The 26782-nt window shown below is 37.5% G+C and overlaps 1 protein-coding gene across 1 annotated transcript in view; it reads right to left on the bottom strand.

The window, feature by feature from the left end:
* The window catches only part of Ralbp1l4 (ralA binding protein 1 like 4), a 112685-nt gene that overhangs the window by 10762 nt on the left and 75141 nt on the right, over positions 1 to 26782 (bottom strand). Inside the window, 10 exon segments of the mRNA XM_063264390.1 lie at positions 9693 to 9948; positions 11400 to 11415; positions 11417 to 11587; positions 11973 to 12082; positions 13072 to 13185; positions 13599 to 13777; positions 15921 to 15968; positions 18561 to 18624; positions 20241 to 20318; positions 24672 to 24753. Of these exon segments, the coding sequence (XP_063120460.1) occupies positions 9693 to 9948; positions 11400 to 11415; positions 11417 to 11587; positions 11973 to 12082; positions 13072 to 13185; positions 13599 to 13777; positions 15921 to 15968; positions 18561 to 18624; positions 20241 to 20318; positions 24672 to 24753 (1118 nt within the window).

The following is a 26782-nucleotide window of genomic DNA, read 5'->3' on the forward strand; positions in this document are numbered from 1 at the left end:
AAGATGGATGAAGCAAAGAAGTGCAGACTGACAGGAGCCGGATGTAGATCGCTCCTGAGAGACACAGCCAGAATACAGCAAATACAGAGGCGAATGCCAGCAGCAAACCACTGAACTGAGAATAGGAACCCCGTTGAAGGAATCAGAGAAAGAACTGGAAGAGCTTGAAGGGGCTCGAGGCCCCATATGTACAACAATGCCAAGCAACCAGAGCTTCCAGGGACTAAGCCACGACCTAAAGACTATACATGGACTGACCCTGGACTCTGACCTCATAGGTAGCAATGAATATCCTAGTAAGAGCACCAGTGGAAGGGGAAGCCCTGGGTCCTGCTAAGACTGAACCCCCAGTGAACTAGTCTATGGGGGGAGGGCGGCAATGGGGGGAGGGTTGGGAAGGGAACACCCATAAGGAAGGGGAGGCGGGAGGGGGATGTTTGCCCGGAAACCGGGAAAGGGAATAACACTCGAAATGTATATAAGAAATACTCAAGTTAATTAAAAAAAAAAAAAAAAAGAAAGCACAAAGGGAAACAACCCTGGATATAGAAAACCAAAGGAAGAGACAAAGAGCTGCAGATACAAGCATCACCAACAGAATACAAGAGTTAGAAGAGAGAACCTCAGGAGCATAAGATTCCATAGAAATCATCGACACAATGGTCAAAGATAATGTAAAATGGAAAAAGCTACTGGTTCAAACATACAGGAAAACCAGGACTCAATGAGAAGATCAAACCTAAGGATAATAGGTATAGAGGAGAGTGAAGACTCCCAGCTCAAAGGATCAGTAAATATCTTCAAAAAAATCATAGAAAAAAACTTCCCTAACCTAAAGAAAGAGATGCCCATAAACATACAAGAAGACTACAGAACTCCAAATAGATTGGACCAGAAAAGAAACTCCTCCCGTCACATAATAGTAAAACACCAAATGCACAAAACAAAGAAAGAATATTAAAAGCATTAAGGGAAAAAGGCCAAGTAACATATAAAGGCAGACCTATCAGAATCACACCAGACTTCTCACCAGACACTATGAAAGCCAGAAGATCCTGGACTGATGTCATACAGACCTAACAGAACACAAATGCCAGCCCAGGGTACTGTATCCAGCAAAACTCTCAATTAACATAGATGGAGAAACCAAGATATTCCATGACAAAACCAAACTTACCCAATATCTTTCTACAAATCCAGCACTACAAAGGATAATAAATGGTAAAGCCCAACATAAGGAGGCAAGCTAAACCCTAGAAAAAGCAAGAAACTAATCATCTTGGCAACAAAACAAAGAAAAGAAAAGGACACAAAAATAATCTCACATCCAAATATGAAAATAACTGGAAGCAATAATCACTATTCGTTCATATCTCTCGATATCAATGGTCTCAACTCCCAATAAAAAGGCATAGATTAACAAACTGAATACTCAATGAGGACCCTGCATTCTGCTGCCTACAGGAAACACACCTCAGAGACAAAGACAGACACTACCTCAGAGTGAAAGGCTTGAAAACTACTTTCCAAGCAAATGGTCTGAAGAAGCAAGCTGGAGTAGCCATTCTAATATCGAACAAAATCGATTTTCAACTAAATGTCATCAAAAAAGATAAGGAAGGACACTTCATATTCATCAAAGGAAAAATCCACCAAGATGAACTCTCAATCCTAAATATTTATACTCCAAATACAAGGGTACCTACATACATAAAAGAAACCTTACTAAAGCTCAAAGCACACATTGCACCTCACACAATAATAGTGGGAGATTTCAACACCCAACTCTCACTGGACAGATCATGGAAAGAGAAATTTAACAGAGACATAGACAGACTAAGAGAAGTCACGAACCAAATTGACTTAAAAGATATTTATATTACTTTCTATCCTAAAACAAAAAGATAAACCTTCTTCTCACCACCTCATGGTACTTTTTCCAAAATTGACCACATAATTGGTCATAAAAAAGGCGTCAACAGATACAGAAAGTTAGAAATAATCCTATACGTCCTATCAGACCACCACGGGCTAAAGCTGGTCTTCAATAACAATAAGGGAAGAATGCCCACATATACATGGAAGTTGAACAATGCTCTACGCAATGATGACCTTGTCAAGGAAGAAATAAAGAAAGAAACTAAAGACTTCTTAGAATTCAATGAAAATGAAGGTACAACATACACAAACTTATGGGACACAATGAAAGCTGTGCTAAGAGGAAAACTCATAGCTCTGAATGTCTGCAGAAAGAAACAGGAGAGAGCATATATCAGCAACTTGACAGCACACCTAAAAGCTCTAGAACAAAAAGAAGCAAATACACCCAGGAGGAATAGAAGGCAGGAAATAATCAAACTCAGTGCTGAAATCAACCAAGTAGAAACAAAAAGGACCATAGAAAGAATCAACAGAACCAAAAGTTGGTCCTTTGAGAAAATCAACAAGATAGATAAACCCTTAGAAGAGTAACGAGAGGAAACAGAGAGTGTGTCCAAATTAACAAAATCAGAAATGAAAAGGGAGACATAACTATCGAATCAAAGGAAATTAAAAAAATCATCAGATCCTACTACAAAAGCCTATATTCAATAAAACTTCAAAATCTTCAGGAAATGGATAATTTCCTAGACAAATACCCAGTACCGAAGTTAAATCAGGAACAGACAAACCATTTAAACAACCCCATAACTCCCAAAGAAATAAAAGCAGTCATTAAAGGTCTCCCAACCAAAAAGAGCCCAGGTCCAGGCAGGTTCTGTGTAGAATTCTATCAGACCTCCATAGAAGACCTCAAACCAATACTATCCAAACTATTCCACAAAATTGAAAGAAACAAGATTGCTACCGAATTCCTTCTATGAAGCCACAATTACTCTTATACTTAAACTACACAAAGACCCAACAAAGAAAGAGAACTTCGGACGAATTTCCCTTAAGAGGATCGAAGCAAAAATACTCAATAAAATTCTGACAAACCGAATCCAAGAGCACATCAAAACAATCATCCACCATGATCAAGTAGGCTTCATTCCAGGCATGCAGGGATGGTTTAATATTCGGAAAACCATCAACGTAATCCATTATATAAACAAACTGAAAGAACAAAACCACATGACCATTTCATTAGATGTTAAGAAAGCATTTGACAATATTCAACACCCCTTCATCAAAATAGTCCTGGAAAGATTAGGAATTCAAGGCCCATACCTAAACATACTAAAAGCCATATACAGCAAACCGGTAGCTAACATTAAACTAAATGGACAGAAATTTGAAGCAATCCCACTAAAATCAGGGACTAGACAAGGCTGCCCACTCTCTCCCTACTTATTCAATATAGTTCTCGAAATCCTAGCCAGAGCAATCAGACAACAAAAGAAGATCAAAGGTATACGGATTGGAAAGGAAGAAGTCAAAATATCACGATTTGCAGACAATATGTTTGTATACTTAAGTGATTCCAAAAGTTCCACCAGAGAACTGCTAAAGCTGATAAACAACTAAATGGACAGAAATTTGAAGCAATCCCACTAAAATAGGGACTAGACAAGGCTGTCCACTCTCTCCCTACTTATTCAATATAGTTCTTGAAGTTCTATCCAGAACAATGAGACAAAAAATGGAGACAAAAGGGATATAGGTTGGAAAAGAAGTCAAAATATCACCATTTGCAGATGATAGGCAGTATTTTTCAGTGATCCCAAAAGTTCCACCAGAGAACTACTAAACCTGATAAACAACTTCAGCAAAGTGTCTGGGTATAAAATTAACTCAAATTAATCAGTAGCCTTCCTCTACACAAAAGAGAAACAAGCCGAGAAAGAAATTAGGGAAACGACACCCTTCATAATAGTCCCGAATAATATAATACACCTTGGTGTGACTTTAACCAAGCAAGTAAAAATCTGTATGATAAGAAGTTCAAGCCTCTGAAGAAAGAAATTGAAGAAGACCTCAGAAGATGGAAAGATCTCCCATGCTCATGCATTGGCAGGATTAATATAGTAAAAATGGCAATTTTACCAAAAGTGATCTACAGATTCAATGCAATCCCCATCAAAATACCAATCCAATTCTTCAGAGAGTTAGACAGAACAATTTGCAAATTCATCTGGAATAACAAAAAACCCAGGATAGCTAAAACTATCCTCAAAAATAATAGGACTTCTGGGGGGGATCAATATTCCTGAACTCAAGCAGTATTACAGAGCAATGGTGATAAAAACTGTATGGTATTGGTACAGAGTCAGACAGATAGATCAGTGGAATAGAATTGAAGACTCAGAAATGAACCCACACACCGATGGTCACTTGATTTTTGAAAAAGGAGCCAAAACCATCAAATGGAAAAAAGATAGCATTTTCAGCAAATGGTGGTGGTTCAACTTGAGGTCAGGCATGTAGAAGAATGCAGATCGATCCATGCTTATCACCCTGTACAAAGCTTAAGTCCAAGTGGATCAAGGACCTCTACATCAAACCAGATACTCTCAAACTAATAGAAGAAAAAGTGGGGAAGCATCTCAATCACATGGGCACTGGAGAAAATTTCCTGAACAAAACACCAATGGCTTATGCTCTAAGATCCAGAATCGACAAATGGGATCTCATAAAACTGCAAAGCTTCTGTTAGGCAAAGGATACTGTTGTTAGGACAAACCGACAACCAACAGATTGGGAAAAGATCTTTACCAATCCTACAACAGATAGAGGCCTTATATCCAAAATATACAAAGAACTCAAAAAGGTAGACTGCAGGGAGACAAATAACCCTATAAAAAAAGGGATTCAGAGCTAAACAAAGAATTCTGAGCTGAGGAATGCCGAATGGCTGAGAAACACCTAAAGAAATGTTTAACAACTTTAGTCATAAGGGAAATGCAAATCAAAATAACAGTGAGATTTCACCTCACACCAGTGAGAATGGCTAAGATCAAAAACTCAGGTGACAGCACATGCTGTCGAAGATGTGGAGAAAGAGGAACACTCCTCAATTATTGGTGGGATTGCAGACTAGTACAATTGTAGGATGATGTCACAGGTGAGGCAGGTACAGGATAGAAGGAGGCCTGTCATTGGAGGAGAAGGAAGGATGGGCGGGAGAGAAGTTTGAAGGAAGAGGAGGAGACAAGGGGAGAGAGGAGGAGACAGGGTGGAGGAGAGGGGCTGAGAAGCAGTGGCAGGACAAGATGGCAGGTGATGTTAAGATTCTGCTCTGTGTATATACAGGTTGTTATTAATGTTCTCAAGGGATGGATAGTACCGGGCTTTGTATGTTTAAGTGGGCAATTATATCTTACCAACTGGATCTAAGATTATTGTATTGTGTGTTCTTTTATGTGAGGGTTTGAGTGTAGGGAAGTGTGCGGCTGGGCTGTGTTTCCGCCAAGATAATCTAGCAGATATCTTGGGGCACTGTGGTGAGGACCTAGCGGGGTAAAAGACACCGTTAATCTTTTTTATATTCATATTTTTACAACAACAGATGGAGAGCCAAAGTGATGGGCAAGAATCCACTAGTAACCCTGAGAGTTGAGAGAAAGTTTTTATTTTCTAAGTAAGAGGAGGCCAGTGCCATGTTAAGTCATGTGATATCTTAAGGGCAGGAATTCAAACAAAGAAATGGGGAAGCCACCTGGGCAGGCAGACTGTAGGTCTCCTGCTGTGTGATAAGTAATGGCAGCTCAGAGAGTTAGAGATTAAAAGCTGCTTTTTAAAGAAAGTTGTTTAGGATACTCATATTCTTTTTAACGTGGGCTCCATGGGAATTTTGGGTTGAAATCCTAGTTAGACAAGCTACTTCTTAATTACAGGTATTATTAAAAGGTGATTGAGTTTGTTTTTAGAAAGAAGAGAGTAAAGAGATTACCTGAATCAGGTGGGGATTTTCATCCATGGTTCAGAACTTAGATAGGGGAAAATTAGTCACTAACTCCAAGTAGAGAGTTGTGATGAAATGTCTGTAACACCAAGGAGAGTGAATGCAGGCATATATTTTAGAAGTTATTAAGGTTAAAGAAAAATCTGTGGCTCTGGGTAGAGAGCTTAACAGATTGAGATATTTTGGGCTAAAGTCCTGGTTTGATGTGTTGCTTATTGATACTGGAATTGATAAAAGGTATTTGGTTTGTTTTATGAATTACACCGCTAAAGGCCATATGGCTCGTTGATGCCGGCTAGCGAGGGTTTGTGGTTACTTTTGATATATACCACAACATGAAGCTCGAATTCTCTTAACGTGGGCTCCACGAGAATTTTGGGATAATTTCCCGATATCAGAGTACAAAAGCCTATCAGGTTCATTGTTTAGCTTACTTCCTTTTTTAAAAAATTGCTTAATATTCATGATGGGTGTGACTTTTGAGTTTTATGATTATATTATTACTCTGGGAGAGAGTGTAAGATACAAGCTTTTCTGGTTTCAGACTAAGGAACACAGTGTTTTGGGAGAAAGATTTTGTCTTTGTGTTTTTAAAACCTGTGATTAGGCTCTGGGAACCTCACAGAGTCATACTGATCAGATTTGATAGAGGTAGACCACCTGAAAAATTTATTCAGGAGAATCAAACAAAAAGATATCTCAATTCTAAACTTTTGTCTTCAGAGTTGTATTTTACAGAGTGTGCCTACTTGGAATCCTGGTCTCAAGGACTTTCAGCTGGGTCCAGTCAGGACACATCCTGTTACAGCATTTGCTTCATTCTTCCTACTCCCTACCCCTAAGGATATCTCAATGCCCATGTACAGCTTGAAGAAGTTATGGAGAAGTCGTCGCCCCAATTCCCTGGACTTTGGGGGGCTGGAAGTGGTTATTCTAAAGTTATTTTTATGAGAAATTTAGAAATGACTGTATTTTAACAGGGAGGAATTGGGTAGTTTGAGTTATAGAGTCGTAATCTTATTTGTTAACTAAGCTAAAATCATATCTTTGTTTTGATATAGAATTTATTTGTTAAAAGAGATTAAAAGTACAAGGTTTAGAGCCAGTCCTTCTATTGATGTCATTACAAACTTATGAGTTGATTAAACATGTGAGTTAAGAGCCAAATAGCAAACATATTACTGACTTTGTGAGAGAACGTTCAAGATATTATTAAGATATAAAGACAACAGTCCAGATTGTCCTATATAGATAGATGGTTTTCAAAAACGTCAGAAATCCGCAAAATTTGAGATTTAAAGTTATTTATCTTTTGTTGAGACATATCTGCTCCTAACAGTTAACCTTTGGTGGATTTAACGAAGAATGTGAACATCTCTACCTCCAGGTAAGGCAATACTTTGTGGCTAGGCAGCCACTGGACAAAACTGCCTGTTTCATCTGCAGACTAATACTGTCCAGAAAAGGACAAATTATGCAGAATAGTTGACTGATAAACCCTGCCAAGACAGGGTGATCAGCCCTTCAAAATCTGCATTTCTAGAGTCTGTCAGTTGATTTTGGGCCAAAAGGCTGAAGATTTGAGCTCACATGTTGCTAACAGGGGACTCTGCTAGCGGAGATTTGTCTCTACAACCTCTCAGTTCTGGAAGCCCTGATAGGCTTCCTATGTGTATAGATATTTGGTCATTCCCAGATTTCTGATGGGGTTGAAGACTGATTATAGTCTCATAGCCTATCAGGCTGTTTAACTCTAAATATACATATTTTATTGGATAGTTATCAGGTACTATGCAAGCTAGCCAAGATATAATACAGATTTTAAGCCTTTCTTAAGCTGGAATGGATAACTAAATGTTCTGTTTAACTGATATAGTGTTGGACTGGGTGTTAGATATATTTTATGCTCTTAATTACAAAATGATAGTAGTTGTGCTCAGCTTATATTTGAGAGAAACTTTTTTTTTAATTAGACAAAAAGGGTGAAATGTAGGATGATGTCACAGGTGAGGCAGGTACAGGATAGAAGGAGGCCTGTCATTGGAGGAGAAGGAAGGATGGGTGGAAGAGAAGTTTGAAGGAAGAGGAGGAGACAAGGGGAGAGAGGAGGAGACAGGGTGGAGGAGAGGGGCTGAGAAGCAGTGGCAGGACAAGATGGCAGGTGATGTTAAGATTCTGCTCTGTGTATATACAGGTTGTTATTAATGTTCTCAAGGGATGGATAGTACCGGGCTTTGTATGTTTAAGTGGGCAATTATATCTTACCAACTGGATCTAAGATTATTGTATTGTGTGTTCTTTTATGTGAGGGTTTGAGTGTAGGGAAGTGTGCGGCTGGGCTGTGTTTCCGCCAAGATAATCTAGCAGATATCTGGGCACCGCGGTGTGGGCCCAGCGGGGTAAAAGACCAACAATACTTTTTATTATTTTTATATTTTTACAACAACAGATGGCGACAACCATTCTGGAAATCAGTCTGGAGGTTCCTCAGGAAATTGGACATTGAACTACCTGAGGACCCAACTATATCTCTCTTGGGCATATACCCAAAAGATGCCCCTACATATAACAAAGACACGTGCCCCACTATGTTCATAACAGCCTTATATATAATAGCCAGAAGCTGGAAAGAACCCAGATGCCTTTCAGCAGAGGAATGGATACAGAAAATGTGGTACATCTACACAATGGAATATTACTCAGCTATCAAAAACAATGACTTTATGAAATTCATAGGCAAATGGATGGAATTGGAAAATATCATCCTGTGTGAGGTAACCCAATTGCAGAAAAACACACATGATGTGCACTCATTGATAAGTGGCTATTAGCCCAAATGCTTGAATTACCCTAGATGCACAGAACACATGAAACTCAAGAAGGATGACCAAAATGTGACCGCTTCACTCCTTCTTTAAAAGGGGAACAAGAATACCCTTGGGAGGGAATCGGGAGGCAAAGTTTAGAACAGAGGCAGAAGGAACACCCATTCAGAGCCTGCCCCACATGTGGCCCATTCATATGCAGCCACCCAATTAGATAAGATGGATGAAGAAAAGGAGTGCAGGCTGACAAGAACTGGAAGTAGGTCTCTCCTGAGAGACACAGCCAGAATACAGCAAATACATAGGCGAATGCCAGCAGCAAACCACTGAACTGAGAATGGGACCCCCGTTGAAGGAATCAGAGAAAGGACTGAAACAGCTTGAAGGGGCTCGAGACCCCATATGTACAACAATGCCAAGCAGCCAGAGCTTCCAGGGAGTAAGCCACTACCCAAAGATTATACATGGACTGACCCTGGGCTCCGACCTCGTAGGTAGCAATGAATAGCCTAGTAAGAGCACCAGTGGAAGGGAAAGCCCTTGGTCCTGCCAAAACTGAATCCCCAGTAAACGTGTTTGTTAGGGGGGAGGGTGGTAATGGGTGGAGGATAGAGAGGGGAACACCCTTACAGAAGGGAAGTGGGAGGGGTGGGGGGGAATAACAATCGAAATGTAAACAAGAAATACTCAAGTTAATAAAGATGGAAAAAATGTTAAGAATCAATATATCACTGTAAGTATCATTTCTTTACATAATCTTAATTTCTTAATCTCATTTCTGTGTTTAACCTCTAGCATAAACTCAGGACCAGTGGAAAGAGGTACTAAAGTTTGGAAGCAAATTCTAACACTAGTATAATATCTATAATGCACAGGTGAAATTTTCCCTCACATGGTAAATCCTTCATTGGTGTTTGTTATAAATCATATTTTCAGTGCTCAATGATTTAACTTTAAGTTCTGGGAGTAGAACAACTATGTACCTAGAAGGCCCTCATAGGGAAGAGCAGCTGGACTTCTCGGCCGTGTGTTATAGCCAGGAGTACATATCCTCCCAATGGGGCAGCTGCTGAGTCCATGTTCGGTTTCCTTAATGTTTCCAATATTTGTTGCATTATTCTGGGAACATGAGGACTTTCCTCCAGGAGGATGATATAGTGATGTTCCAAGCCACACTGCAGCCAAGTCCTCTCCAAAAACTTTTGGAGAATTTTCGATCATAAATTCTACTAGAGAAATCTATGAAAAAACAGGGCAAACACAGAGGGTCTCTGTCATTTTACATGGTTGCAAAATCACATTTTACTTCTTAGTCTTGGAGGCTAAAAATATGCCGTTCAAAGTTCTGAGAAAAATTTAGCTGTTAGAAATAGGGGCAGGCTTTTGTCAGAAATTTAAAAGATCGTGAGATCAGATGTTCAAGTGTGATCATCACAGTGCACTGTTACATAAGAGAATGATTTCCAGTTTTTACATTGTGATGGTCAGTATCTGATACATACTGTACACTGAAATAGCTTTGGTTACATTTTATAATATATGTGTGAGCATGATTATAAGGATGCTTATAGAAAGGCAGAGCTAAGGAGGGAAGATGGCCTCTGAATGTGGGTACCATCCTATTGAAAGTTCCCATGGGCTGTCTAAAAAGTAAGAGATAGGCAAACCCATCTGAGCAGTGAAATTCATGTGTCTCAGTGCAGTGCAATGGTAACAGTTGCATCAATATATCACGGTAGGTGCCATTTCTTCACATATCTTTAGTTAATTACTTAACCTTAATACAGTGATGACTCAGTGCAGATGCAATGCTAACATCTTGATTTTATGATTCATTATATTGGGAGGTATTTGAAATAAGATCTACTGGGAGGAAATGGGATAATTATGTATCTTCAATGGCAGGTACTTTGGAACCCTGTCTTCTCCTGATCTTTGATTCTACACAATATGAGGAATATTATTGTTTCTCAGTTGAGTTGTTTTACAGTATGCTCCTTACAGGTCCAAGGACAATTGGTCAATTAATAATGGATCAGAAACTCAAATACTTAGAGTCAAAATAACCATTTGATCACTGTACTGCGTAAGTTTTGGTAGTTTATTATAGTACTTGAAAGATGGCTAACATAGAAAAGTATACACAATAATTTCTCTAAACCAATCATAACCAGCATCCTGAAGCCAATGGTATTTTACTCACATTAATCAGGAATTCTTAAGGACCATATCTGATAAAAAAAATCCAAATTGCATTGCCTTTTTTTGTTGGGGAAACCACCTTGAAAACAAGTAGAATTTCACACATTCTACACTGAATATGTCAGAATTAAGTCTTGATTGCTGAACCCAGTACCTAGGATTTTTTTTTTTTTTTTGTATCATTTCACAGCATTTGTTCTCACTGGCTTAGTCTAAGGATATTCTAAATGACAAAGACAAATGACTGAGTCACTGAGCTCAAATACCCATTTATATTTTACTGAAAATGCACCAATGATTCCTTCCCTCCAAAAGAACACCTTTCAAAGCTGTACTTACTTTACAAAATGAAACAAAACAAAAACCAAAACAATCAACAACAACAACAACAACAACAACAAAATAACCAAGATTCTCAGGGTAATCCTGTTTTCCTGTCTCATTGTAAAGGCTTATTAATGTTAGGCATAAAGTTCTTATCTAATTACCTTTTTGCCAATATCATGTCACTCCATTATTGCAGGAGCTGGGCATGAATAAGAGACATGGGGCTAACCCAACAGATAGGTGGTAAGAAGACATTTCATTAGAAGGAGAGTTATTTTTAATTTCATATAATATAAAAAAAAGTTGCCTCAGAAGAGCCGCATTTTCAGGTGGCATTTTATCTAAAAGACTGAACACAGAGACAGTTATTTTAAAACAAGTATACTCAATTTGTAAATATGAAGAAAGGGAACAGAGTAATCGTATCGTATGCAGGATGCACTGTAAATAAAATGAAAGAATTTGTACTCAAATTATTGCTTGAAATATTTACCCAATTCAGAAAAGAGACAAATCTAATTGGAATATGAAGTAAGATTATAAGCCTGGGCTACTGTGATTCCCACTGTAACTCATACTCTTTTGAAAGTGTCTTCCATGTTTGTGAACAATTGAATCCTTTTGCTGTCTGTCAGTGTTCTTAGTAAATGTTTCTGTGATATATAATCTCTAATGTGTGTAAGCAAATGTTACTTCTATTTTGTTGCTGTTGTTCACAGTTTGCCAACAATTACCTCTGCACTGCGGCTAATTTCTCTTCATCATTGACCTTGTCGGGTACACCAATCCACTCATCATATAGTTTTGAAGTCATTAGACTTCCCTGGATGTTTTGGAGGAAGTCCTTATAAAGAGAGGAAAATATTTTTGTGGAAAAAAATTAAACATGGACATTATTCAAAGTACATTCGCCTGTAAATTTCAGTTTAGTTCCAACTTTCTTCACAGTTCCCCAAATTTCCCCTAGTTAGAATGTTCCATGATATTTGGGCCCAGTAAGTTTCATCTATTTTCAGATGAAAATTTTCTAAATTTTCAGATTTACTTGGACTATAGAAAAATCTTTCCTTAGCTCAGCATGCCTCTAGTAGACAGCTGAGCAAACTAGCACATATAAGCAATCAATACTCCAGTTCGAATACTATTTTTAAATGATAGAAACATACAATTATGATAACCACAATAAAGACAACCATAGGAAGTTATTATCGGATTTCTCAGGAGCAGAAAGCCACGTCTGGTACTGGAAGCATGGAGGCACACGTGGTCATGGTTCTTAGAGAATGCCCTGCCCCTATTTCACTAAACAAGTGTAACTCCGAACTCTTTTATAAATATTTAACTTAATGTTCACAGATAATATACCCTTACCCATCAAAAAAGGTTCTCTTTGAAATGGATGGAGACTATTACTGAAAACCACAGGTACAAAGAACAAACTATCCTGTGACTCTGAGCCCCAGTTTATATATATACATAATAACTCCTGAACTGTTGGCTCTGAGCATAGGTTGAGACAGTCAGAAAAATTGTACACCAGAGGATAGGGACATTTGGTTTGAGATTTGGTCTCCTAGAAATGAGGGGACGGTTCACTTTTGATAGTTCAACAATCACATTGCTTTAAACAATTTCTGAAACATCATCCACTAACAGAGGAGACTTTGAGCATATAAGATTTCTCTCATACATATCTACTGTCACTCAAGGGAATACAAAATGAAGACAACTATTCCCATAGACTCTGAGGAGTCCTGAGGTGGATGATGGAAGGACATTCCCTTCCTTAAAGATCCACGCCACTACATTAACTGATTGCTTGTTTATACACACCTCCTCTTCCGAATCCAATTTGTCCTTTACTGTTTGGCACAAAGTTATACTCGGAGGTTCTAAAAAGACACCCGTGGTTGTGGGCCCTTTCTTTTTTAGTAGGTACAGCATGTCCTGAGAAGAAGATAGAGAAATACCTGTCAGGCTTCACACACCACAGTCTACTATTTGCTCCTTGAGAACCAGACCAATGGTGTGCACAGGTGCAGTGCACATGCTGGCATGGACACAGATGACCTCAAGCTGGTTTTGTGCCTCAATCTTTTGTTGTACACATCCCACCCTAATATTATCCCTTAAAGATCAGGCAACATTTCTTCATATCAGATTTTCCAAAATAGTTAAGGGATTAAATCCAACTTTTCCAATAGATGGTTTCTGAATAGCCCTCTCTCATCTTCCTACTGGAAAGCCAATGATTTGAGACACAATTCTTGCTCCACATGGTGATAGAAGTGAAGGGGCCAGGTATTTAAGAAGCAGGATTTTGTCTTAGGATAGCCAGAGAAACACCATATGACACATACCAGAATTGCTCCAGGCAGGATGCCATCCTGACAAATGGAACTGAGTTCTCTTCCAAACAGTTTTCTTCCCTTTTTAACTGGTGGGGTGGTGCATACTTGGTCCTAGTGGGGCACAGAGCCCCTGTCCAACTGCGACGTCATAGAAGTTCTCTGTTTCTTAAAAGTTTTTTCCTTCATATCTGAGCAGGAGTTGAGATCATTACATGGGATAGTATAATTTATAAAGATCTTTTACAAAACCAGATTTCAATTATAAAATGCCCCTATTATAATGGGTTATTCATCCTGTTGTGCTTATGTAACCTTCTTCTCATATGCCCTACACTGTTATTAATCTTAGTGATGTCTCTAAGACATGGTCTTGTGTCCTGTAGTGGGAATTCTCACAACATGATGATGTCTAACTCCATACTGTATCATGAAATACTAGATACATTGGTTGAACGAGCTCCCTGAACTATGTATAGGCTGTTGCTTCAATAATTACATCCATTTTAATAGCCACCCTCACTTTTATTCTCATTTAAAAATTTTCTATTTTTTCAAATGTCATAGTGGAGCTCTTTTCATCCTTTTCTTGTTCAGCATTTTGAAGAACCATTGTTAAGTTTATTTCAGCAGCAGCATATCCCCCTCATGAGAAAATATACATGACTATACACTACAGTGTCAGTTCAGAGCTGAAATTAAGTTTCTTTTTCGCTTCTGAGTTTTCTTTTAGAATATTGGACTATAATACAATTTTAAATATGTTACTTAAAACAAATAAATTAAAAGTAAACAAATGAATCATATAACACAATATAAAATAGTCTTCTTCACTGTAAAACATAGTCTGCCTGGCTATCTAATGCAAAATTATGAGGGCTGAAATCACAAGTAATATTAGATAGATGAACAAAGATGTCTGAGTGTGTGTGTGTGTGTGTGTGTGTGTGTGTGTTTATATATATGTATACCAAAACACATATCAAAATTTTTGATTTGGAATTGTTTCTATCTAAAGAAAATGCATGGACAAAAATTCAAGCAGAGACTGAAGGAAGGGACATCCAGAGATTGCCTCAACATCTGATCTATCCCATCCATAGACACCAAACCATGACAGTGTTGATGATGAAATGATATGCTTGCAGACAGGAACCTGACAGGGTTGTCCTCTGAGAGGGTCTACCAGCTTCTGACTGAAACCGATGCAGATACTCTCTGCCAACCACATGACTGAGTACTAGGACCCCAATGAAAAAGTTAGGGGAAGGAATGAAGGAGGAGAGAGGGATAGCAATCCCATAGGAAGAACAAGAATATTAATTAACTTGACCCCTCAGAGCTCCCAGGGTCTTAGCCAACAACCCAAGAGTATACATTGCCAGTCTGCAGTCCCTGCTACATATGTAAGAGATGGCTGTCTTGTCTAGCCTCAGTGGGAGGGTATGTTCTTGTTCCTGTGGAGGCTTGATGCCCCCAAAGAAGCAGGATGCTAGAGGGTAAGGTGGGAGTAGGTAGGTTGGTGGAGGAGCACCCTCTTAGAGGCAAAGGGGAAGAGGGATGTGGTGGGGTATTCTTGGTGGGGGGACCAGGAACGGGACATTTCAAATGTAAATAAAATTAATGAATAAAAAAGCAAAATTTAAAAGAAATCAAGGGAATAAGTGGGAGGTTTTCAAGAAAGGAGAATAAGGAGAAATAATAATAGTATTCTATCATTTGAAAAAATAATTAAAAAGCCCCAGTCTATCAATGTTAGAGCCATTAGGAATCTGGATATAGGTCTAAAAGATATTTGTTATATGATTTGAAATGAGATTAGAGACTGGGCTACAAGTCTAAGGTGATTTCTAGTCAAGCCTGCAACAGATTATCTTCAACACCATACATCTTGTTTTTCTATGTAGATTTCATTGCAATAGATTGTCAAAATATAGTTCATAAGTAATTTTGTGCTCTAATCACGAAACCACTTGATGGGAACATATCACGATCCATGTCTCAGACCTGCTTATTCTAATGGGACAAAAATGTGTGTACACAGTGTCTAGGCATACCAGTTTATGGCAAATATCTGCCTGGGAAAAATGAAATGTACTCCCTATAACCAAGATTAGTCTTCACATTGGAATTTAGAGTTTTCTTAATATGGACCTGAAACATACTGCTTTAGTGTGGTTTTGTTTTGTTTTGTTTTGTTTTTTTCTTTTTTCTTTTTTTTTTTTTTAACAGTGGCCCTTTCCTAAGCAAGAAAATGATAGTATGCTGTGATATTTTATGACAAATTAAAATGGGAACTAAGAAAAGCCACCTGAAGGAAGATGGCAGACTCACTTTTTTGCTGCTGGCTTCTTGCTGAGTTTCTGGGCTTCAAGATGAATTCTTTGAGAAAATCAACAAGACACATAAACCTAAACTAACTAAAAGTCTCAGAAATAGTATGCAAATTAACAAAATCAGAAATGAAAAGAGAGACATAATGGAAATTGAAGAAATTAAAAAAAATCATCAGGTTTTACTACAAAAGACTAACTTGACGAAGCTTGAAAATCTATATGAAATGAATGATTTTCTAGACAGATACCACATACCAAAGTTAAATCAAGATCAGATAAACTAATCAGTCCCATAACCCCTAAGGAACTAGAAGAATTCATTAAAAACAACCAACAACAATAACAGTAACAAAAAGACTAGGGCACGATGCATAATTCAGTGCATAATTCTACCAGACTTTCAAATAAGAGCTAATACCAAAACTTCTTAAACTATTCTCAAAAGAGAAACAGAACTACAGAACTTGCTGGTGAGATTGTAGAGAAACGGGAATGCTCCTCCATTGCTGGTGGGATGGCAAACTACCACCACTCTGGAAATCAATCTAGCTGTTCCTCAGCAAACAGGAAATAGTTGTACCTGAAGACGCTGATATACTGGTCCTGGGCATACAGCCAAAAGATGCTCCACAGTACCGCAAAGACGCAAGCGCCACTATGTTAATAGCAGCCTTATTTGTAATAAGCAACCCTGATGTTCTTCAACCAAAGAATGGATACAGAAAATATGGTTTATTTATACAACGGAATACTATTCAGCTACTAAAACAAAGGACATCGTGAAATTTGCAGGCAATTGCATGGATCTAGAAAATATTCTGAGTGAGCTAACCCAGACTCCAAAGGACATAGTATACATTCATTAATCAGTGACACTACACAAAATATACAGAATATCCATGACACTAAAAGTTAAACCATAAGGAAAGGTTTAAGCCTAAGTAAGGATGCTTCAATCCCACTTAGCAAAGGGAAATAAATAACCATGGAAGGCAGAGGGAAGGAGAGATATGTGTGAGAGTGGAATGGGAAGAGAACAGGTCAGGATCAGGTATGGGAGAGACATGAGAGGACAAGGGACCCAAGAGAATGAATGGAAATATACAGCAATATCCCAGAGACATGGGATAGGTGTGCTCCCAAGAGTCAAGGTAGGAAATTTTGCCAAAACGCAAAATCATGCAGATGTAAAATTTGAAGAGACCACCTTCTTAAATCAGACAGGACACCTGTGGATGGATAGGGACACTAACACACCTACAAAACTTTCAACCTCAAATTGCTCCTGTCTAAAAGAAATGAAGGACAAAAGTGGAATAGAGTCTGAAGCAGTGACCAGTCAGTGACAGGCTCAACTTGGGATCCATCCCATTATTAGGCACCAATCCCAAATATTATTACTGTTGTGCTTGCAGCCAGTAGCCTAGCATGGCTGTCCTCTGAGAGGCCCTGCAAGCAGCTGACTAAAACAGATATATATATATATATATATATATATATTCCATCTAACCATTGGACTGAGGTCAACAACCCCTATGGAAAAGTTGGGAGAATTGAAAGAACTGAAAGGACTGGAAACATCATAGAAAGACCAGCAATATCAACCTGGACCCCTGGGAACTATCAGAGACTGAGCCACCAACTAAAGAGCATACATGGGCTGTTCAGAGGCCACAGGCACCTATGTACGAGAATGTTTTCTTATCTGGCATCAGTGGGAGAGCGTGCTCTTAAGTCTGCAGAGACTTATGTCACTGGTATGAAGGTCAACTTTATCGATTAGAGCTTCAAATTTTCAGTAGCTCTTAAAAGATCAGCTTTGCAAGAATACTTGGTGATCTCAAATTTTTAATTCTTATTCAAACTTTTCTGATAATTTTATTACTATTATTTATTTATTTATTTGGCAATAATCTAGTGAGAAAGAAAAGAAGGCAACAAACAGAATAGCTGTAATTAAGTCAGGTTGTCTCCAGACATCAGAATATGATTTCATATTCAGTTGCAGAATTATTGGTCATAGGAGATGTGAACTGAATATTTTACATGGATTCAGAGAAAGGGCTATATTTCTAATATTCATTACAAAACAATCTACCTAATTTGGAATAAATAAAAAAGTAAAGATTTTACATTTTAGATTTAAACTTGTTTCTCTGTATAAGTCATTCACTCACATATATACCTGATCTCCATGTTAGACTTGGTGTCTGTGCAGGTCAGATGTGGGAATTAGATCCCCTGAAACTGGAGTTATAGATGGTTGTGAGCTACCATGTGAGTGATGGAAACCCTTGAGATATATAGCTAAGAAGAGTTTCTGTAATGATCACCAAATGACTTTTTTAAATTGTTTTCTCCAGAAACAATATGTCTAGAGTTTTGTTTTGTTTGCCTTATCAGGAAAATTGTTTCTGAAACAGAAAGCACAGAAAAATTCCTGTCATTCTAAGGCTGTTGCTTATGAGTTATTAAATTGTATCTGAATGTTATATTAGTAATTAATTATGATTTAAATGAATGAAATTATATTTAAGTCATTCTGCTTTAGTGTTTATTCAAGTTTAAGACTAAATAATGAAAATAGTGAGGATTCACCAAACTCAGCTAGTCCCTCCTTAGATTTCCCTGTTATTACCTTGGAGTACTCTTGGAGCTTTCCCAGGGCCAGGATAGAACCACAGTTGGTAATCTTCAATGTTCTGGGAGGCAAAAAGAACCAACCATCACAAATAAACTGACATCAGAGTCTTGAAGAGTCTAGCAATTTCCTTTACTTACCATTTCTAGCTCTCTAGCAGGGAAATTATTTAAACCAGTATTAATGATATTTCCTCTGACCACAGGTTTGAGTAAACGGGACTGATTTCAGGAGAAAATCTTTGGCTACTTGCCTTTCCTCTTGGAGGGAGCCTTGATCTACTGATCCACAATAAAATAAGAAGTTGCATTCAGCCATTACCACTAACCAAGACAAATAGTATTATGAAATTTCTTACATCTGTGCAGACTGTGTGTGGTATATTAAATTTCGACTTAACATGAGCACAGAACCTAGTGTCCACAGAGGCATATACTCATGGTGGCTATGATGAGTTTAGCAAAGTTAACATTCAAAAGATATGATAACTTCGACAACAGTGAACACAAGAGTCAAAAACAGAGAGTCTTTGAGAGTGCCTAGAAGTGAAAATAGCCTTTGGCCTTCATTGAGAGATGTCCAGTCTGTGGAGATGAAGGACATGTGTCTATCCTGGAAAATAGGCCTGATGCTGAAAAGAAGTTCTAGAACATAATTACTGCACACAGTGTTATGGATCCATTTGAAATAATCATCTAAATAGAACATTCTGTTGAAATATTGAGCACCCTCTAGGAGTGGCTCTAACTGGAATTATTATTAATTTTATTTTCTTGTAGACTCCTATTTAAAACCAATGACATTGTCCCATAGAGTTTTTAAGTGTTAAACTAGCAGACAAAAAGCACTCAAGCAGACACACCACCAAATACCCATTTACACCCCAACATACATGGAGAGGTGATAATGAAACAGAAAGAGAAAGAGAGTGAGAGAGAGGCAGACAGAGGTAGAGGGGCATAAAGTTAGAGAGGCAGACTGACTTGTGGATTCTCATTGTACAAACTCACAGAAAGCGATAGACAGGGATGCATAAACACAGAGAAACACACACACACACACACACACACACACACAGTTACAAAGAGATACACATGCACATTTAAAAATAGAAAGACAATATATACACAGATATGTATGCAGAAAAGACATAGAAATGTAGACTCATTCATTAAAGATTTATTAAAAGTTAAAAATAAATACACTAGAACATGTACACTTACACATCCACACAAGAGAAATAAAAACAAGAAAAAATGGGAAAGACTACAGAATTACATACCAAATAGGCAGTATAGTCTAATTTAAAAAAAAAAAGAAGAAAGAAAAATATTCCCTCTAACATTGGCATCCTTTAAATTAGGTGTGAGCATATGACAAATTAATCACAATTTATTACAGTAGATATGTATTATCTAGTGAAACTACACATACAGCTCAAACCATTGGGCTATGAGTTTCATTTCACATAAAACTAGACACAAATTCAAGAAAAAAATGTCACTCAAAGGACTATTATTATGTCTTCAATAACTTCTGATTAAAAAAGAGGCATTTGTAAAATATGATTTGTAAATGTATCATGATCAAATTTCATCTGTATTTACACATTTCCACATATGTGAATCTCAAAAGCAAAATTCAATTTTAACTCAAAATAGATTGAAAGTAACTTACATGCTTTCTTATCATTGGTAGTAACTTGCTGATTATGTCATTTACCATATTGAAGTTTGTTGCTTTTACATATAGAGGCTATAGAATGCACAGAGAGAAAAATGCTATAAAATAACCTGAAAGCTCATGAATACAAAATTAATATGATCTAATCATTATTTACAATTTATAATCTGTAACCACTCCTCTAATGTATAACTTATTTTCTTCCCATAGACTAAGTCTGGAAGACACTCAGTCTACCATATTTATTTTAGAATTTAGTTCTTGGGTACTGAAAAATCAAACATAACTGTAACAGGTTGTATATGATAAAGGGTGACTGAGAAGCCATGGGTGCTAGAGCTCAGCATCCTGATTTCTCTTTCATTATGGCAGTACGTAGTCAGGGAGAGCACTTAAAGAGAGAGCGGAGACGTTTGCTTCCTCTCCAACTGGACTTCCATCATTACAGCCTTACTTCCATGTGCTTCACATGCACAGTTCTAGAAAAACGAGGTTGGGAAGCAGCGCAATTATTTTTATAAAAATTAAAATTAGTGAGCACTCTTATCATATCAGGGTTTGTAAATACTTAGATGGCATACAGATATAGAGTGTTGAATTCTTTTATGGTCATAGATCTAGGGATCCAAAATGAATATTTTAGAAACAAGACCCCATTTCTTAACACTCCCAGGAAAAAACAAGGTACTTGTACTATTAGCTCTCTACTGCCTCTCACATTTAGAATCTGCTCCAGAGACCAAGGAAGACAGCAGCAAGAATATAGCATGAAATCAAAGCATAGTAATTGGACAAGAAACCACTGATGTACTGGAAATCTAATAAATAACCAGACAGTGAGTACATAAGTATATTTTTATGAAGTTAGTATCTTTATTATCAGTTATCTTTGATGAGGATTGTAAGAATCTAAGAAACAGTCCCTTAAATAAGAAACACAGCACATGTGCTCTCTCCCTATCCATAACAACCTTGAACCCAAACCTAAGAAAACCACTTTACAAGCCATCTCTTTTACAGAGGTTTCATTCATTATTTTTTAATTTTTACTTTTTATTAATCAACTGCTATGCATAATGTATTACTTTGAAAATAATATGAGTGTCTGTGTCTGTGTGTGCATGTGCCTGTGTGTTATGTGTGTGTGCCTGTGTGTATGTGTGTGTGTGTGTGTGTGTGTGTGTGTGTGTGTGTGTGTGTGTGTGTGTATGTTTGAGTGCTTCTGATGATTCATCCAAGACCCCAATGTTACATGTCAGATTAGTAGAATTTTATGAAAAGGACAACTTACACTAACTGACTTTGTATTTTTTTATGCAGAGGCTAACAATTATGCAAAAGCATCTTAGAATATGAAAAAAACCAGCTCTGATCTTGTGGTTGGAATGTAACAAGAAAGGAACAAATTTAAGGTTTTATTCAGAATGTAAAATTAATCACCTATGGGTGAAAATATAGATCAGGGCTCAGAAATCATACATCCCAGAAGGAAATAATCACCTGCAAGTTTCCTTCTTACATCAATATGGCACATTGAAATATGTACATATATTCATAAACAACATACTCATAGGAACACACACACACACACACACACACACACAGAGACACACACAGAGACAGACACACACATACATAAGCATAGAACATTTAAAGAAAAGTAAAGCTTCTGATATTTTGATGAATATCTGAAAACATTGCTATAATTTTAAGACAACAAAGTTTTATTATAAAGAGTTCTGCACATGAGATAGAGTAATAATTCACATGGGACTTTATTTCACATTATTGAAAAATATTTTGTTTTCAGAGCATTAGAAACATATTAATGTCTAATTAATGATTGCAAAGATGTATACATCTCTTTCTGATGGTGATTTTCTTTGTAAAACAGATTTCAAGACAAAGAGACTTTTTAAATAAAATATTTCTACAAATAACGTTTTTAAAGCATGAAAGTTAAAATAGAACTGGTAGTTTTATTATATATACTAAAATATTTCTTGACCCATGATGAACCACAGAAATGTAAACAATTCTTAAGAGAGATCAACCTTAGAATAGTTCACATGCTCCTTCTATGAGGAATAAAATGTTTTAATTGTTCAAAGAAATAAAACATTTAATGTAAATATATTTGCCTATATCTTCAGATAGAAATAATAACTGTAAATATTGAAATTACATATTAATAGACTAAATGTGAAACAGTGAGGTGATACTATCACTAGCAAGGTATGAATTTTAAAACAGATTACTAAAATCATGGAGGAATGTAGTAAAATGCTGTCCCCCAGCCATGGCATAAGCATTGACTCATGAGGACAGTGCAGTTGTTTTCTGTACAATGCTAAGACCAAAAGTCGATATTTTATACATTGGTAATTATTAAAGTCAAGAAAGGGAAAGAACATGAATATAGGGAAAGGTTTGGGGATATCTTGTGATTGTGCATTTCTATACTTACATGAAATTATCGAGTAAAGATAATTCTAAAATCATCTGCATCTATCTATTTTAAAATATAAGCAGTGTCTGAGGGATCTACATTCAATCTTAAGAGTAAAGAAAAAACAAAAATTAGGTGGAAAAATCCTAATATAAAAATAGGATTAAAACGTTTTCCTAATTTATCCATAGAAAAACTTTATAGGTTTATCTTAAGTGTAATGAAATACGTTGATGATTCAAAGAATTTTCAAACTATAAAAGAAAAGGCTAAAGTAGAAACAAAAAAAATCAAAGAAAACTAATAAGAAATTGATATATATATAAAATATATATATGAAGAATTATTTCTGAATACTGACTAGAGAATATGGAGAAAGAAAATAAGGGAAGATATTTAAGAAAGGTAGAAGAATGTTTTGATGATCTGATAATATCTCTTCAAAGACAAAAAGGAAATAAACATATAACATGAATAAAAGTTAAAAATTATCTATTACCAATCTTCTGAACTACACGAAAGGTTTTTAATAATTATGGTAGGATAAAATATTAAAGCACTAGAGTCGTGGGAGAGAATTAGTAAAAATGTTCATGTTAAAGCAAAGGGATCTAAGTCACAAAAGTGTACAACGCTGAGCATTTGCCACAGCTGAAGTCAAACAGCAGAGGCAAGAGAACATTTCCCTATGGGACGTTCTGCTCTTCTGCTCTTCTCTGTCCTGAGGACACATATGGTTCAGCCAAGCTAATGAGTTTTCCCTGATTTATGTCACTGACTCAAAATCTATTTTATACTATATTTAAATACTGTTTTGTGTAACGTGGACCTGGTATGAGTAAGAAATTGCGTGGTGATCTAAAATATCTTCATTATAGTCCCTTTTGTAAGTCTAGTGTAGTGTCCACAGTGACATGTTAGAACACTGACTCTAGGTCCATTTTGTACCCATTAGCATTTATGAAAGGCAGAGAGGTGGTGATCCCTGAGTCACAGTCTATTCTGCTTTACAGTAGGAAATGTCTTCAATGCTCTACATGTTACATAGTAGTTAAATTTTTGATCTGCGCTAAACCCAATACTGGAAAGTGGACAATAATATGAGCCTGAGAAAAACAGACAATTATTCAATAGATATTTATGTTTATCTCAATGATAGAACTACTGTATAGTATTGTGAGGTTGTGAGTTTTATCCTAAACACCATACACAAAGATGAACACACACACACACACACACACACACACACACACACACACACCCCACTGTTAAATTTATAAAGGTAATTTCTGAACAGAAGTCACATGCAAAGATACCCTCATGACTAGATTATTCAAATAAACATGAGGATGAAAGCCATGACTTTGTAGCTGGTATTCAGAGGAAGGTATAAGGATGCATAGTAAGAGACTTAGAGAAAGAGCACAGAATGGAGATAAAGAGCTAATATATCACTGAACACTTAGGTATGGAGAGAAAATGTAATGCTTTATGATAATATTATATAATAAAAATTATTTACTAGTCATAAATATTTTAAAATGATTAAGGAATAGTGGAAACAACACACAAGTCTATATATAAGCAATAAGGACTCAGGAGGGGGCAGTTTAATTGTAGTAATAATACTTCACCTGGAAATATATGCTGTTGGAAATATTTGGTTCAATTTTCAGTGATATAACAAACAGTATTTCCTCTTTTTTGGATCTCTAGTACATGGATCAGTCTTGTTTCATGTTGCTCTCTACACATTACATATGAGAGTCCTATGTCTGCATTGACTACAGATATAATTTCCACATAATACTGTCTAAATTCTCTCCCTCGGTTTCTCTGTCCCTCTGTCCCTCCCCCCCTTTGTCCCGCTCTCCCCATCCATGCTCTTCTTATGTCTCCATCTTCCATTACTTTACAAACTGTCTCTCTCCTAGTCATGAACATGGAATATTAGTTTTGGTTTTGTATTCACATACAGTGTCACAGCATGCAATGTCCTCAGTGAATATCTGCATGGGAAGTCCCATTATGTTGTGTTTTTTGGCTTCACAAATGGATCTGTGAAATGCAACAAAAATATACAATACAACAAGATTAATTAGGAGCTTATTTCAAGCTAATCCCTGTTAATATTTTTTTCAGAATCATCTTAGATTTCAATATAAGAAAATAAGATCAGCAATATTCACTATTCGACTGGTGAATACTCAAAAATGTTTCAGAAACAGATATAGTCAGGTAATAACACATTGACCTAAGTAGTATAGCCAGTCCTCAAAATGATGTGCCTGAAACAAACAGAAGGATAGAAATTTGCTTGACCTCAAAGGAGGAAGCAGCAGATGGTTTGAATGTGCATGCCAGAGTGATATCTACTTAGTGAAATTTAAAATAAGACTTGAGAGTACTGTTTACTCTAATACAAAGAGGAAATAATAAATGCAGAACTTCCGAAGAAAAAATAAATAAAAAATAAATGCAGAACTTCCACAAAATTAAATATGGAATGGACAGGAGAATGCAAAGCATTTTCCATTGACCATCTAATTAACAACTGATTTCGAGACAGAATATCAAATATATATATGATATATATTTTATATATATGTGTGTATATATATATGTATATATATATATATATATCATTCCTATATCACCAAGGAATTAAAATATTAACACAAGAAAAATACCTTTGTAGAAAGAAATACCACCAAATGGTCTGTTCCATGGAACTGTGAAATTGAAAAAAATTAGAGTCATGGCTGCCGCTGCAGAGAGCCCGTGGGCAGCACCCCACGAGCGAACCTGAGCCTCGGGACCACAGGTAAGACCAAATTTTCTGCTGCAAGAAAGCTGCCTGGTGAGCTTGGGACACACGGAAGCAGAATTTCTCTAGGACCAGGCACGTTCTGTGTTTACCGGAAGTCCCACACCCGCGGATCCCGGCCCGCAGCAGCTCTCTGCTCCCAGACCCGGTGAGAGAGAGACCCAACCGCCTGGTCAGGTGGGCACTCCTGAGGCTGCAGAGCGGAAGAGACCACCAACACTGCTCACCCCTGCCCACATCCCTGGCCCAAGAGGAAACTGTATAAGGCCTCTGGGCTCCCGTGGGGGAGGGCCCAGGAGCGGCAGGACACCTGCCTGAGACACCACCGGAACCTGAAAGAAACAGACCGGATAAACAGTTCTCTGCACCCAAATCCCGTGGGAGGGAGAGCTAAACCTTCAGAGAGGCAGACAAGACTGGGAAACCAGAAGAGACTGCTCCCTGCACACACATCTCGGACGCCAGAGGAAAAAGCCAAAGACCATCTGGAACCCTGGTGCACTGAAGCTCCCGGAAGGGGCGGCACAGGTCTTCCTGGTTGCTGCCGCTGCAGAGAGCCCCTGGGCAGCACCCCACGAGCGAACTTGAGCCTCGAGACCACAGGTAAGACCAAATTTTCTGCTGCAAGAAAGCTGCCTGGTGAACTCAAGACACAGGCCCACAGGAACAGCTGAAGACCTGTAGAGAGGAAAAACTACACGCCCGAAAGCAGAACACTCTGTCCCCATAACTGACTGAAAGAGAGGAAAACAGGTCTACAGCACTCCTGACACACAGGCTTATAGGACAGTCTAGCCACTGTCAGAAATAGCAGAACAAAGTAACACTAGAGATAATCTGATGGCGAGAGGCAAGCGCAGGAACCCAAGCAACAGAAACCAAGACTACATGCCATCATCGGAGCCCAATTCTCCCACCAAAACAAACATGGAATATCCAAACACACCACAAAAGCAAGATCTAGTTTCAAAATCATATTTGATCATGATGCTGGAGGACTTCAAGAAAGACATGAACACACTTAGGGAAACACAGGAAAACATTAATAAACAAGTAGAAGCCTACAGAGAGGAATCGCAAAAATGCCTGAAAGAATTCCAGGAAAACACAATCAAACAGTTGAAGGAATTAAAAATGGAAATAGAAGCAATCAAGAAAGAACACATGGAAACAACCCTGGATATAGAAAACCAAAAGAAGAGACAAGGAGCTGTAGATACAAGCTTCACCAACAGAATACAAGAGATGGAAGAGAGAATC

Source organism: Rattus norvegicus, chromosome 7 (assembly GCF_036323735.1).
Source record: "Rattus norvegicus strain BN/NHsdMcwi chromosome 7, GRCr8, whole genome shotgun sequence".
In the NCBI taxonomy this organism is placed as follows: Eukaryota; Metazoa; Chordata; class Mammalia; order Rodentia; family Muridae; genus Rattus; species Rattus norvegicus.